General features: G+C 50.7%; 1 protein-coding gene across 1 annotated transcript; it reads left to right on the forward strand.

The window, feature by feature from the left end:
• Positions 1-11,667: 11,667 nt before the first annotated feature.
• LOC309685042 (olfactory receptor 6E1-like) lies at positions 11,668-12,483 on the forward strand (the record flags this gene model as incomplete). The annotated part of the gene is made up of 1 exon (XM_082500858.1): positions 11,668-12,483. One exon carries the CDS (start codon positions 11,668-11,670, stop codon positions 12,481-12,483), a length of 816 nt encoding a protein of 271 aa, XP_082356984.1.
• Between the last annotated feature and the right edge of the window lie 1,019 nt (positions 12,484-13,502).

Below are 13,502 nucleotides of genomic sequence, written 5' to 3' on the forward strand. Positions count from 1 at the left end.
TGGTGCTGAATGGAGTTCAATGCATTTGGCGGCCGGTCACAAGTGATGTTCCCCGGGGCTCAGTACTGGGACCGGTTGTCTTCAATATCTTTATCAACGATCTAGACAAGGGGGTGGAGTGCCCCCTCAGTAAGTTTGCAGATGACACCAATTAAGGTGGGAGTGTTGATCTGCCTGAGTGTCGGAAGGCTCTGCAGAGGGATCTGGACAAGCTGGATCCATGGGCCGAGGCAAATGGTGTGGGGTTCAACAAGGCCAAGTGCTGGGTCCTGCCCTTGGGTCACAACAACCTCACGCAGTGCTACATGCTTGGGGCAGAGTGGCTGGAAAGATGCGCAGCAGAAAAGGACCTGGGGATGTTGGTGGCTGAATATGAGCTGGCAGTGTGCTCAGGTGGCCATGAAGGCCCACTGCATCCAGGCTTGTACCAGTAATAGTGTGGTGAGCAGGACTAGGAAAGTGATCGTCCCCCTGTACTCGGCACTGGTGAGGCCCCACCTTGAGTACTGTGTTCAGTTTTGGGCCCCTCAGTATAAGGAAGACATTGAGGTGTTGGAGCATGTCCACAGAAGGGCAACAAACCTGGTGAGGGGTCTGGAGGACAAGTCTTGTGAGGAGCGGCTGAGGGAACTGGGGTTGTTCAGACTGGAAAAGAGGAGGCTGAGGGGAGACTTTCTCGCTCTCTACGGTTCCCTGAAAGGACGTTGTAGCGAGGTGGGGGTTGGTCTCTTCTCCCAAGTAATGAGAGAGAGGACTTGAGGAAATAGCCTCAAGTTTCTCCAGGGGAGATTTACATTGCGTATTAGGAAAAATTTCTTCAGCTAAAGGGCTTTCGAGCACTGGAACAGGCGGCCCAGGGAAGTGGTTGAAGTCACCATCCCTGGAGGTATTTAATGGATGTGCAGATGTGGCACACAAGGACATGGTTTAGTGGTGGACTCGGCAGTGTTAGGTTTACAGTTGGACTCTATGATCCTAAAGGTCTTTTCCAATTCTCAATGATTCTGTGATTCTTTCGGGACTCTGGATTTTGTTTTGTCCTTGCCCCTTTTTGGGAGGGCAGGAGGTGTCACAGAATTTTCTTACACTCAGCCTCGCTCACCCTCACACCCCACGGCCCCCAGGAAGAGCCCTGAGCCACCAGTGAGGGGCAGGACCTGCCTTCCCAGGGCCTGGGGGTCAGGGGTTGGCCTTTCTGCTGCATCAACCAAACCAAGGTGTTCCTCAGCATTACAGCCACCTGCACAGTGCCTCTGCCTACCTGCAGCCACAGCCTCCAGTTATCTCCTCTAACGAGTCCCTGGGGAGACTTTGGCAGTAAGGACCCTCAGTGGGGCCAATCAAGGCTTCAAGGTACTTTGCTTCTGACTTGGACTTCTGGAGCACTTTGTTCAATCTTCTCTCAGTGCCTGAGGCTCATGGACTCAGCACCAAATACACCGTGGGGCTCATTAAAAGACAAAAAGCCCTAACAAGGTGTTCATCGTTCTTGTAATTTTCTTCAAATCTTCAAGACTTGTACAGCCAATTAGAGAGGTTTCAGAGTGTAGTTAAGGAGGAGATTTCAAAGTGCACCTAAGAAAAATGTCTTTTTTATTTTGAAGGATATACTATATTACTCCTGATTATCACTTATGATTAGGATAGAAGAATTCTCTGATTGTTCTGGATACAGGGTGTCCCTTCAGGGGGTCTGGACAGGGAGGAGAAGCAGTCCCTGGAGGTCTGACACTGTAGGACAGCTTTGCTCCTCACCTCCCCACCCTCCCCATTTCTGACATTGGCCACCTGGGACTGACACCCCTGGTCCTTGCATCAGACTTCTCCACTGAAGTCTGCAGCTGGATGTCACAGCTCCATTGCCCCATCTCCCACCTACGCTCCTCAGAGCCCTGGCTGCACCCAGGCACAGGAGAACTTTTCCTGTTTGTAAGAAAAGAAAAGTAAAGCATAATCAGATTTCCTAAACAATAACACACAGTCCGCAATCACACGCTCAGGACAAGCTACCTCTAATGAGGCTGCCTTTCTACAAGGGAGTTCTTATGAGAAAGAGTTTAGGAAGGTAGATAGACAAGACAGATATAAACACAATTAAGGAGTTGGCCGAGGAGACAATTAGATTGTTGAAAGACAGGCAAGCTTTGAACTCCTTGAAAGTCAAAGCAGCAGCACAGGTGAGAGGTATCTGAGTGAAGAAAGAGTAAGGGGAGGAGAAAACTGGAGAAGAATGGAAAGGGCCTTTGCCCAGAGAGTCTGCATCTGCAAAGATGACTTTAGAAATGAACATTGTCTCAGGAGAAGGGTAAGCATCTGAAAGATTAGAGAAAGTACACACAGTGTGTACCAGGGAGAAGAGTGGTAATGAGGTTACAGGGGAAGATCAATATTTCTTTGGAATATCCCTTTTGAAAGGTCATGGGATTGGCAGAGGTCTGTGGTGAGAGAGGACAAGCAAGTGTAGCACCTGTCTTTGAAAGAGTCCAAATGTGCAACCCAGGGAGCCAGTGGCTGTCCAAGCTCACTTTGGTGAGGAGTGTTGTGCCATCAGTCAGAGTCCTCCGTGGTGACATTTCTGGGCACCAGCAGCAGAAGAATGTGTCCAAGAACCATCAGCATGGATTTCATAGAATAGAATCACAGAATCATAGAATTGTTGAGGTTGGAAGGGACCTTTAAGATCATGAAATCCAACCATTAACCTACCCTGGCAGAACCACTTCTAAACCATGTCCCCAAGTACCACATCTACCCTTTCTTTAAACACCTCCAGGCATGGCGAATCCACCACCTTCCTGGGCAGCCTATTCCAATGCCTGATAATCCTTTCAGTGAAACAAAAATTCCTAATATCCAATCTAAACCTTGCCTGGCATAACTTGAACCCATTTTCTCTTGTTCTATCTCTTGTCACTAGGGAGAAGAGGTCAGCTCCCACCTCTCTACAAGCTCCTTTCAGGAAACTGTAGAGAGCAACAAGGTATCCCCTCAGCCTCCTCTTCTCCAGGCTAAACAACCCCAGGTCCCTCAGCCGCTCCTCATAAGGCTTGTCCTCCATACCCATCACCAGCTTCATTGCCTTTCTCTTGACACGCTCCAACACCTCAATGTCCTTCTTGTAGTGAGGGGCCCAAAACTGAACACAGTACTCGAGGTGGGTCCTCACCAGCGCTGAGTACAGAGGAATGATCACTGCCCCAGTCCTGCTCACCACACTATTTCTGATACAAATCAGGATGTCATTGGCCTTCTTGGCCACCTGGGCACACTGCTGGCTCATATTCAGGCAGCTGTCAACCAACACCCCCAGGTCCTTCTCCCCCGGGCAGCTTTCCAGCCCCTCTGCCCCAAGCCTGTAGTGTCCATGGGGTTTTTGTGACCCAAGTGCAGGACCTGGCACTTGGCCTTGTTGAACCTGAAACCTTGTTGAACCTAAAGCCTTGTTGAACCTGTTCTTATGGAAATAAGCACAAATGAAGAGTTTCCTAAAACCAGAATTCAACAGACTACTGACAGTCAAATTTTAACTGCCTGAAGCTCAAAGCAGCAGTGGGATTGTTGAGAGGTGTCTGAATGATGAAAGAGGAAGGGGTAGGGAATTGTAGAGAGCAATCGCAAGTGCTTCTGTTCACGTGCACTGCTGGAAAGGTGCCTTCAGACATGGCTACTTCGTTTAGGAGAGGTGGAAATACGTGAAAGATGAGGGGGATTAAATTCAGAGGCTGAGAGAGAGTCCTGACAATGCAAAGAGAGGGAAAGGTCAGTAGCTCTCGTCTTGCTGTCAATGGACATCCTGAAAACTCCTCATCTACATCTCATGGGAGAACACGAAATGTTTATTAAAAGTATTCTCTTGTTTTAGCTGATGAGGTCGTGCTCATACACATGTCAAAATGTCTCAGGCTTCCAGGCAGCGCTCCGCTGTCTGACCATCAGTACCCAGTGGTACCTCCAGAGGACCCTGTGTCTCCGAAGCACCTGCCTGGGCCTGGCTGCTGTCCCAGAGGAGCTGCTGGAGACCAGAGCCCCTGGGAAGCTGCAGCTGGAGCCTGGGCAGAGGGTCCCAGGCACCTACACTGGCACCGCGCTCCCGTGTCCCTGCCAATGCATCCCACCCCAATTTTATGATCACTTGCCTTTGCAAACAAAGGCAGCACACAAAATCGCTGAGAAATCACTTATTAAAACAAGACAAAACCAAGCAAAGAGAATAACAACACCAAAAATGTTTGAAGTTTAGAGTTGCAAGAGGAGATCAACCAAAGCACAAATACAGGCTGGGTGCAGAATGGATAGAGAGAAGCCCTGAGGAGAAGGACTTGGAGGTGTTGGTGGATGAGAAGCTCAACATGAGCCAGAAATGTGTGCCTGCATCCCAGAAAGCCAAGCACATCCTGAGCTTCATTAAAAGCAGCATGGCCAGCAGGTCGAGGGAGGTGATTCTTCCCCTCTACTCTGCTCTTGTGAGACTCCACCTGGAGTACTGCATCCAGCTCTGGAGCCTCCAACAGAAAAAGGACATGGACCTGTTGGAGTGAGTCCAGAGGAGGCTCACAAAGATGATTAGAGGGCTGGAGCACCTCTCCTCTGAAGACAGGCTGAGAGAGTTGGGGTTGTTCAGCCTGCATAAGAAAAGGCTTCAAGGAGACGTTATAGACCCTTCCAGTACCTAAAGGGGGCCTACAGGAGAGCTGGGGAGGCACTGTTTTCAGGGAGTGTAGCAATAGGATGACGGGTAATGGTTTTAAACTGAAAGAGGGGAGATTGAGATTAGATATTAAGAACAAATTCATTACTCCAAGGGTGGTGAGGCACTGGAACATGTTGCCCAGGGAAGTGGTGGATGCCCCGTCCCTGGAGGTGTTCAAGGCCAGGCTGGATGGGGCTTTGAGCAACCTGGTCTAGTGGGAGGTGTCCCTGACTATGGCAGTAGGGTTGGAAGTAGATGGTTTTTAAATTGCCCTCCAACCTAAACCATTCTATGATTCCATGAAATATAGAGATGACATAAGCTCTCTGAGAGATCTCCTCCAGTGCTTGACTATCTTGATGGGGAGAAAGATTTTCTTCATGTTTTTCAGCTGATGCCCATTGGCCTTCCTCCTCCCATCATGCACAACAAGGAAGAGCCTGGCAGCCTTTTAAGGCAAGAAGATACGGGGCAACTCATGAAAGAGGATGAAGAGATTTGTCAAAGTGTTGGTGATGTTCCCCATTTGCAGGAGGGGAAACTGCATCAAGGAGGTTCGATTGTCCCCCTCTCCTCTCTTGGCCAGAAAGCCAAGGAGGGATAACATAGCAGACAGAGGAATTGGTAATGAGCCTGTCCAAGGCAGGTGAGATAGTGGGGGGTTCCTGGGATAGTGGGGGTTGTTCCTGGAGTCAGACACAAATGTCAGGGCTGTGAGGTGTCCCCACCTCATTTGGCCTCATGCACTCCTCGTACACACAGGGGTGTTTGGAGACACGAGTCCTTCCCTTCCACAGGCAGAGGCAGAGCATTGCAGCAGTCGTAGTGTCTCCCTGGCCTCCTGTTGCCAGTCCCAGAGGCTAGCCGGCACCTCAGCCCTGTGGTGTGTCCTCCTCCTCTTCACTCATCATTCCAGTGCTGCATTATGGGGGTTTCCCAGGGGACCTTACTCTCCAGGTGGAGTGACCTCAAGACACCGTCTGTCCCACAGTCCTTCATGCCACCCCTAAGAACAGCTGATGGCGTTTGTGCTCACTTGGGTTCATCTTACCACCCGCACGCAATGTGCATGCTTCTGTCTCCTCTGTACAACGCAAACATGGTCTTCACACCTCGTCTTTCAATGATCCTCTGTGGAGGGAAGAACAACCTCTCTGAGCTGGGTGAGAGGGCAGTGCTGGAAACGGTGCTTGTTAGTGGCTGCCCTGTGACGATTGCCCCGGGGCAGCTTCCCTGGGGTGTCCCATGAACAAAGGCAGAGACATCACCCTGCTCTGCTGCTCCTGTGTGTCTCTCCCAGGAGCCCGGGCTGTGTGAGGACACTGCTGTGTGCCCCTACCCTGCACGCTCACACACTATAGCTGTACATTGGTGTTTCTCCTTCCCCAGCATTTCCGAGCCCAGCCGTCCCAGCCCCTTCCCAGCAATCCCCACTCCTCTACCTTCTCCCCAGCCGAGCAGAGCAGCCCGGTCTGGTTGGGCCCTGCAGCAAGGAGGAAACGGAGGTAAGTAGCAGTGTCTCTTCTGCTGTCATGTCCTGGAGATCCCATCCCAGGAAGCGTGCAGCCCCCGTTACCAGCGGCGTTCCCCAGGAAAGCACAGAGTCCTGGCCCCGGCGCTCCTCTGGCAGCTTCTGCTGTCCCAGCCGCAGGGCAACCTGGCCCAAGCTGGCACTCACAGCAAAGTGTTTCTCTTTCCATGTCTCCCCTGCACACACACCGTTCCCTGCTTTTCTCCCAGGACATCCCACCTGCCCACAGAGCCTTTTCCCAAGGTCAGCACGTCTGTGCTGGCTCAGCCAGTCATTGCTGTGCCCTGTCCCCATGGTCCCCACAGCCCCTGAGCTGGTGATGCTGCTCTGCAAAGCAAGTGGGCTGTGGTGCCCAGGACCAATGGGGTGATTCTGCTGGGCTGTGCTGGTCAGGCTGGGAGGCAGACCCAGCTGATGGTGGTCACTGCCACTGAGCACCTCCCACACAGGCTCTTATGTGGCCATGGAATGTGCTCAGAGGTACCCTGCCTTACTCCAGTGCTGTGAGATGTGTTTGGGTGCTGCGCTGGATCCAGTCTGTGAAAGTTCACTGAGGGTAAAATGAATCACTTGCCAGACTCCTATCCCTGTGCCAGCAGTCTCCCTCGCGGCTGCAGAGCTCTCATTTGCAGGCTCATACACAGATTTGGTATGTTGTCTGTGGGTGACACCACAACAGACAAGCTCGTGCTCAGTCGGCACCATTCACTGCTGACTCCCTGGCACACGCTGTCCCTGCAGATCCCTTGTGCTCTTCTGGCAGCTCCCAAGTCCCTCCAGAAAAACGCTGCTCTGCCATCAGCCCTATGAACTGCTGCAGAGCCCCAGGCAGGTTCGTTGGAGACCATTCACTGTCTGCATGGGCCCTGGCCACCAACAAGCAACACATGAACCAGCCCTAAGTCCCTAGAAGGCCATCCTGGGACCACAATCTCATCGCACTGAGCCCACAGAGAACAAACAAAGCAACAAGGCTCTTTAGAGTCTATTCCTTGGGCATGTTCCTGAGAGCAACTTTGGAAGAAGACCGAAGCCTTCAAGCACTGTGCTGAGGACATGCCCTGTCATGATGGAGATGCCGTTATAGAGGTCAGCTGTGTCACAGAAGTGCTCATGGCCTGTCCCTGCCTGCAGTCACAGGACTACCACACAGCAGGACTGTGACCCCTGAGGCCTTACACCTACACAAGGGCTCCAAAGGAGGGCGTGGGAATGGCAAGAGAGAAGCTCTGGCAAGACCGAGGCTGGTGCGCCCTGGCAGTGCTGCTGTGCTGGGACTCGTTCCCCTCCACCTCTGCACACAGGCACTGCCCCGTGTCTTTACAGAGGTCTCAGAGGAAGGATCTAAGACAAACAAGTCACTGCAGGGTCCTTTCTTTTGTTTGAATACACAGAGAGCACTGCACCTGATTTACACAGTCTCTGTGTCAAATTCTACAGGTACACAATGAATTAGAAGTGGGAAGAATAATAAAATTTTGCTGAGCACAACATTATAACAAGAAAAGCAAAGAAACACACACACAGCAAAAACCTGAGAAGACAGGCTGGGCCTGTAATGAGTTACACTCTGAATGCTGTGCAGAAGAAAACAGGCACTCTATTGCTTCTGAAAACCATCCAACCATCATTGTTCTCAGAGCATCCTTGAGCTCCTGGTTCCTCATGCTGTAGATGAGGGGTTCACTGCTGGAGGCACCACCGAGTACAGCACTGACACCACCAGGTCAAGGGATAGGGAGGTGAGATAGACAGGGGCTTCAGGTGGGTAAACGCTGATGTGCTGACAAACAGAGGCCATGAGGAGGTGAGGGAGGAACGTGGGAAAGACTTTGTGCTGCCCCTGCTCCGAGGGGATCCTCAGCACAGCCCTGAATATCTGCACATAGGACAGCACAATGAAAACAAAACCGCCAAATCAACCAAAAATGATACTAATCACAAGTACTGCATCTTCTCTGTGGTAGGTGTCTGAGCATGGGAGCTTGAGGATGTGGGGGATTTCACAGAAGAACTGGTGCAGGGCATTGCCCTGGCAGATGGGGAGTGAAAATGTATTGGCCATGTGCAGCACAGCATAGGGTAAAACACTGCCCCAGACAGCTGCTGCCATGCGGACACAAGCTCTGCTGCCCAGGAGGGTCCCGTAGTGCAGGGGTTGGCAGATGTCAATGTAGTGTTTGTAAGCCATGACAGTGAGAAGAGAAAGCTCTGCTGCAACACAGAAAAAGAAAAAAAAAAAGAACCAAACACCTGAAGAGCACATCCTGAGTAAGAGATGGCCCTTGTGTCCCAGAGAGAATTGGCCATGGCTTTGGGGAGAGTGGTGATGGAGCCCAGGTCAAGAACAGAGAGGTTGAGGAGGAAGAAGTACATGGGGGTGTGGAGGCGGTGGTCGCAGGTGATGGCGGTGATGATGAGGTCATCTCCCAGGAGGGCAGCCAGGTAGATGCCCAGGAAGAGCCAGAAGGTCAAGAGCTGCAGCTCCCGAGTATCAGCACATGCCAGAAGGAGGAACTGGGTATTGGAGCTGCTATTGAACAGCTACTCTGGGCATGGCGCACTGCTGAAAGAGAAGACATTGACAAGTTAAGGGAGACATCTTTGAGCCCATCCTGTGCTGTTTCCCAACAAATCCCCCGATAATGACTTCTTTTTTCTTTGGCATAATTTCCTCCATTTCTGGGAGGACATGTGTTGAAGGACATGTGTCTGAAGGGCATGTGTTGGGCACAAGGACTGAAGGACAGCAGTAAAATGATGAGGCTTCTGGGTCAATACTTCCTTCAGTGAAAACCCTGACACAGTGTCCCAGCCTTCCTTTCCACAAAACCCTTCCAGAGGGGATGATGGCCACAGGGCCATGGTCTCATTGCAATTACAGAGACATGGTGGGATAGGTCGCAGGACTGGAATGCTGTCACGGACGGCTATGTACTGTTTCGGAAAGACAGGCCAGCAGGGTGAGGTGGTGGAGTTGCTTTCTACAAGACAGAGCAACTGGAATCTCTTGAGCTCTGCCTGCAGCTGGATGAAGAACGTGTTGAGACCTTATCGTTAAGAATTAAGGGACAGGCGATGTGGGAGACACTGCTGTGGGTGTTTACTACAGACCACCAGATCAGGAAGAGGAAGTTGATGAGGCCTTCTACAGACAGCTGGAAATAGTCTCCTGGTCACAGGCCCTGGTTCTCACGGGGGACCTCAGCCACCCCGATATTTGCTGGAAACAACACAGCCAGGCACACACAGTCCCGGAAGTTTCAGCAGAGCATTGATGAGAACTTTCTGACACAGTTGGTGGGGAAACCAACAAGAAGAGGTGCGCTGCTGGACGTGTTACTGACAAATAAAGGAGGACTAGTTGGGGATGTGAAGGCTGGGGGTAGCCTTGGCTGCAGTGACCATGAGATGGTGGAGTTCTGGATCCTGTGTGGAAGAAGCAGGGCAAAATGTAGAATTACAAGCCTGGATTTCAGGAGAGCTGACTTTGGCCTCTTCAAAGACATACTTGGAGGAATCCCATGGGCAAAGGCTTTGGCAGGAAGGGGGGTGCAGGAGAGCTGATTAATAGAAAAGCTCCACTTCCTCCAAGCTCAAGATCAGTGCATGCCTATGAGTAATAAATCAGGCAGAGGAGGCAGGAAATCTGCATGGACAAGCAAGGACCTTCTGGAAAAACTCAGGTGCGAGAGGGAAGTTTACAGAATGTGGAAAAATGGAGTGGCGACTTGGGAGGAGTATATAAACATTGCGAGAGTACGTAGGGATGTAACGAGGAAGGCTGAAGCGCACGTGGAAATAAACCTGGCCAGGGATGTCAAGGACAATAAGAATGGCTTCTCCAAGTACATCAGTAGTAAAAGGCAGACCAGGGAAAATGTGGGCCTGCTACTGAATGAGGTGGGTGCCCTGGTGACGGAGGACGCAGAGAAGGAGCAGTTACTGAATGCCTTCTTTGCTTCAGGCTTTACTGCCAAGGCTGGCCCTCAGCAATCCCAGAGACTGGAGCGAAGAGAAAGAGTCTGGAAAAAGGAGGACTTTCCCTTGGTTGAGGAGGATCGGGCTAGAGATCATTTAGGCAAACTTGACACCCACCGCCCTGATGGGATGAACCCAGGGGTGTTGAGGGACCTGGCAGATGTTATTGCAAAGGTGCTCTCCATCATATTTGAATGGTCACGAGGGACAGGAGAGGTGCCTGAGGACTGGAGGAAATCCAAAGTCATGCCAGTCTTCAAAAAGGGCAGGAAACAGCAGGCCGGTCAGTGAGACCTGGAAAGGCTGGAGAGTTGGGTGAAGAGGAACATAATGAAATTCAGCGAGGGCAAATGTAGAGTCCTGCACCCTGGGAGGAAAAACCCCATGCACCAGTAAAGGTTGGGGGTTCACCTGCTGCAAAGCAGCTTTGCTAAGAGGGACCAGTTGGTGAGTCCAGTTTGAGGCCGGTAACCAGTGGAGTGCCTCAAGGGTCGGTACTGGGGCCCATATTATTCAATATATTCATTAATGATTTAGATGAGGGAATTGAGTGTACTATCAGCAAGTTTGCTGATGACACTAAGCTAGGAGGAGTGGTTGACACGCCAGAGGGCTGTGCTGCCATCCAGAGAGACTTGGACAGGCTGGAGATTTGGGCAGGCAATAACTTAATGAAATACAACAAGGGAAAGTGTAGGGTCCTACATCTGGGCAGAAACAACCCCAGGTTCCAGTATAGGATGGGGAGCTACCTGTTAGAGAGCAGTGTAGAGGAAAGGGACCTGGGGGTCCTGGTGGACAGCAGGATGACCATGAGCCAGCACTGTGCCCTTGTGGCCAAGAAGGCCAATGGCATCCTGGGCTGTATTAGAAGGGGGGTGGTTAGCAGATCGAGAGAGGTCCTCCTTCCCCTCTACTCTGCCCTGGTGAGACCGCATCTGGAATATTGTGTCCAGTTCTGGGCCCCTCGGGTTCAAGAGGGACAGAGAGCTGCTGGAGAGAGTCCAGCGTAGGGCAACTAAGATGATTAAGGGAGTGGAGCATCTCCCTTATGAGGAAAGACTGAGGGAGCTGGGTCTCTTTAGTTTGGAGAAGAGGAGACTGAGGGGTGATCTTATTAGCGTTTATAAATATATAAAGGGGGAATGTCATGAGGATGGAGCCAGGCTCTTCTCAGTAGCGACCAATGATAGGACAAGGGGTAATGGATTCAAGCTGGAACACAAGAGGTTCCACTTAAATTTGAGAAGAAACTTCTTCTCAGTGAGGGTGACAGAGCACTGGAACAGGCTGCCCAGGGAGGTTGTGGAGTCTCCTTCTCTGGAGACATTCAAAACTCGCCTGGACGCCTTCCTGTGCAACCTCATCTAGGTGTTCCTGCTCCGACAGGGGGATTGGACTAGATGATCTTTTGAGGTCCCTTCCAATCCCTAGCATACTGTGATACTCTGATACTGTAACAGTGATGGGGAACACAACCATCATTTTCCTCGTGTGTGTGGATCACCACCTGCAAACCCCCATGTACTTTTTCATCAGCAACCTGTCCTTCCTGGAAATATGGTTTACGTCCTCCACGAGCATCAAATTGTTTGTGATCCTGGGTTCTGGTAGGAGAACAATCTCACTAAGCAGCTGCTTTGCCCAATCCTATTTCTATTTTGCCCTGGGCTGTACAGAGTTTGTTCTACTTGTTGTCATGTCCTTTGACCGCTATGTTGCCATCTGCCAGCCTTTGCGTTACACTGCCATCGTGAAGCCTCAGCTCTGCATCCACCTGGTTCTTGCTGCTTGGGTCATGGGCATCACACTCTTGACTTACCGTCCAGTCCTCCTCTACAAGCTGACTTTCTGTGGCTCAAACAAGATCCATCATTTTTTTTGTGACAACTCCCCCTTATTCAAATTGTCCTGCTCTGACACCAGCCTGATTTGGAAAATAGACTCGGTTTTATTATCGTTTCTTGTTCTCAGTTCCTTATGTTTAACTCTGGCGTTTTACATAGGCATCCTTTCCTGTATTCTACACCTCCCAGCAGCCTCCGGCAGGAAAAAAGCCTTTGCTACATGTTCTTCTCATCTCACCACCTTGGCCATTGTATACGGGAGCTGCATTGCTCTCTATGTGCATCCTTCAGGAGATGTTTCCTTGGAGGCAAACAGAATGGTAGCTTTGCTGAACACTGTCCTATACCCATTCTTAAATCCATTCATCTACAGTCTTAGAAACAAGGCTGTGATACTGGCCCTGAATGAAGCCATTGCCCGTGCAACACGATAGCTTTTCCCTCAATCACGATGCCTTTCTCACTTAATGTCCTGCTCCCCAACCCACCACAGCAGAGCCACCAGCTCATCAAGAGCCCATCTCCAGAAATCAAGAAGAGCACAGAGGCACAGTGGCAGATGGAAACCCCAATTACAGACTCCTGAGGAAGGAACAGCTCAGCTCAGCTCCTTCCAGGGTTGCCCTGGAACAGCCATCAGCCCCAGGTGTGAAACCCATCAAGAAGAATCACAGAGAGCAGCTCTCTGGATAACCATTTGGACTACGGGGATTGTTGCCTAGGGCTGTAGGACACATTACGGGTACGCTTCTTTTGATGCAGCTCAGGATGTGGTTGGCTTTCTGGGCCAGTAGTTCCCTGAGCTGCACTTTTGGCCTCCTTCAAAGTTGGGTCCAACACTTGATTGTCCTCTCTCACGAGACCTCTACAAATCCAATGACCTTTCAAAGATGATATTCCACAGAAGTATAGATCTTCCCCTGTGACTTCATTGCCACTACTCTGCCTGTTAATAAAGTGGTTTTAATTTCCCTCAACTTTCAGACCTGTATCACCTGTTTATATACAATGACCATTTCTAAAGTCAGCTTTTCAGATGCAGACTGTCTCGACAAAGGCCTTTTTTATTGCACTCCACTTTTCTCCTGCCCTTCCTCTTTGGTCATTCAGATTCCTGTCACCTATCCAGCTGCTGCTTTGAGCTTCAGGGAGTTACAAGTTTGCCTGTCTTTCAGTTGTCTAATTATCTCCTTTAGCCAAGTCTGTAACTACGTTTATATCTCTCTTTTTGTACCTGTCCATCTAAAGCATTTCTGATAAGATCATCCCTTGTAGCAAAGCAACCTCATTAGAGGCAGCTTGTCCTGAGCATCTGGTTGCAGAGGGTGTTTTATTGTTTATCAAACTTGATCATGCTTTACTTTTCTCTGCTTGCAAAGAGGAAAACTCCTCCTGTGCCTGGGTGCAGCCAGGTCTCTGAGGAGCGCAGGAGGGAGATGGTGCAATGGAGCTG

Source organism: Vanellus vanellus (genome assembly GCF_965231255.1).
Source record: "Vanellus vanellus genome assembly, contig: HAP1_SCAFFOLD_125, whole genome shotgun sequence".
Taxonomy (NCBI): domain Eukaryota; kingdom Metazoa; phylum Chordata; class Aves; order Charadriiformes; family Charadriidae; genus Vanellus; species Vanellus vanellus.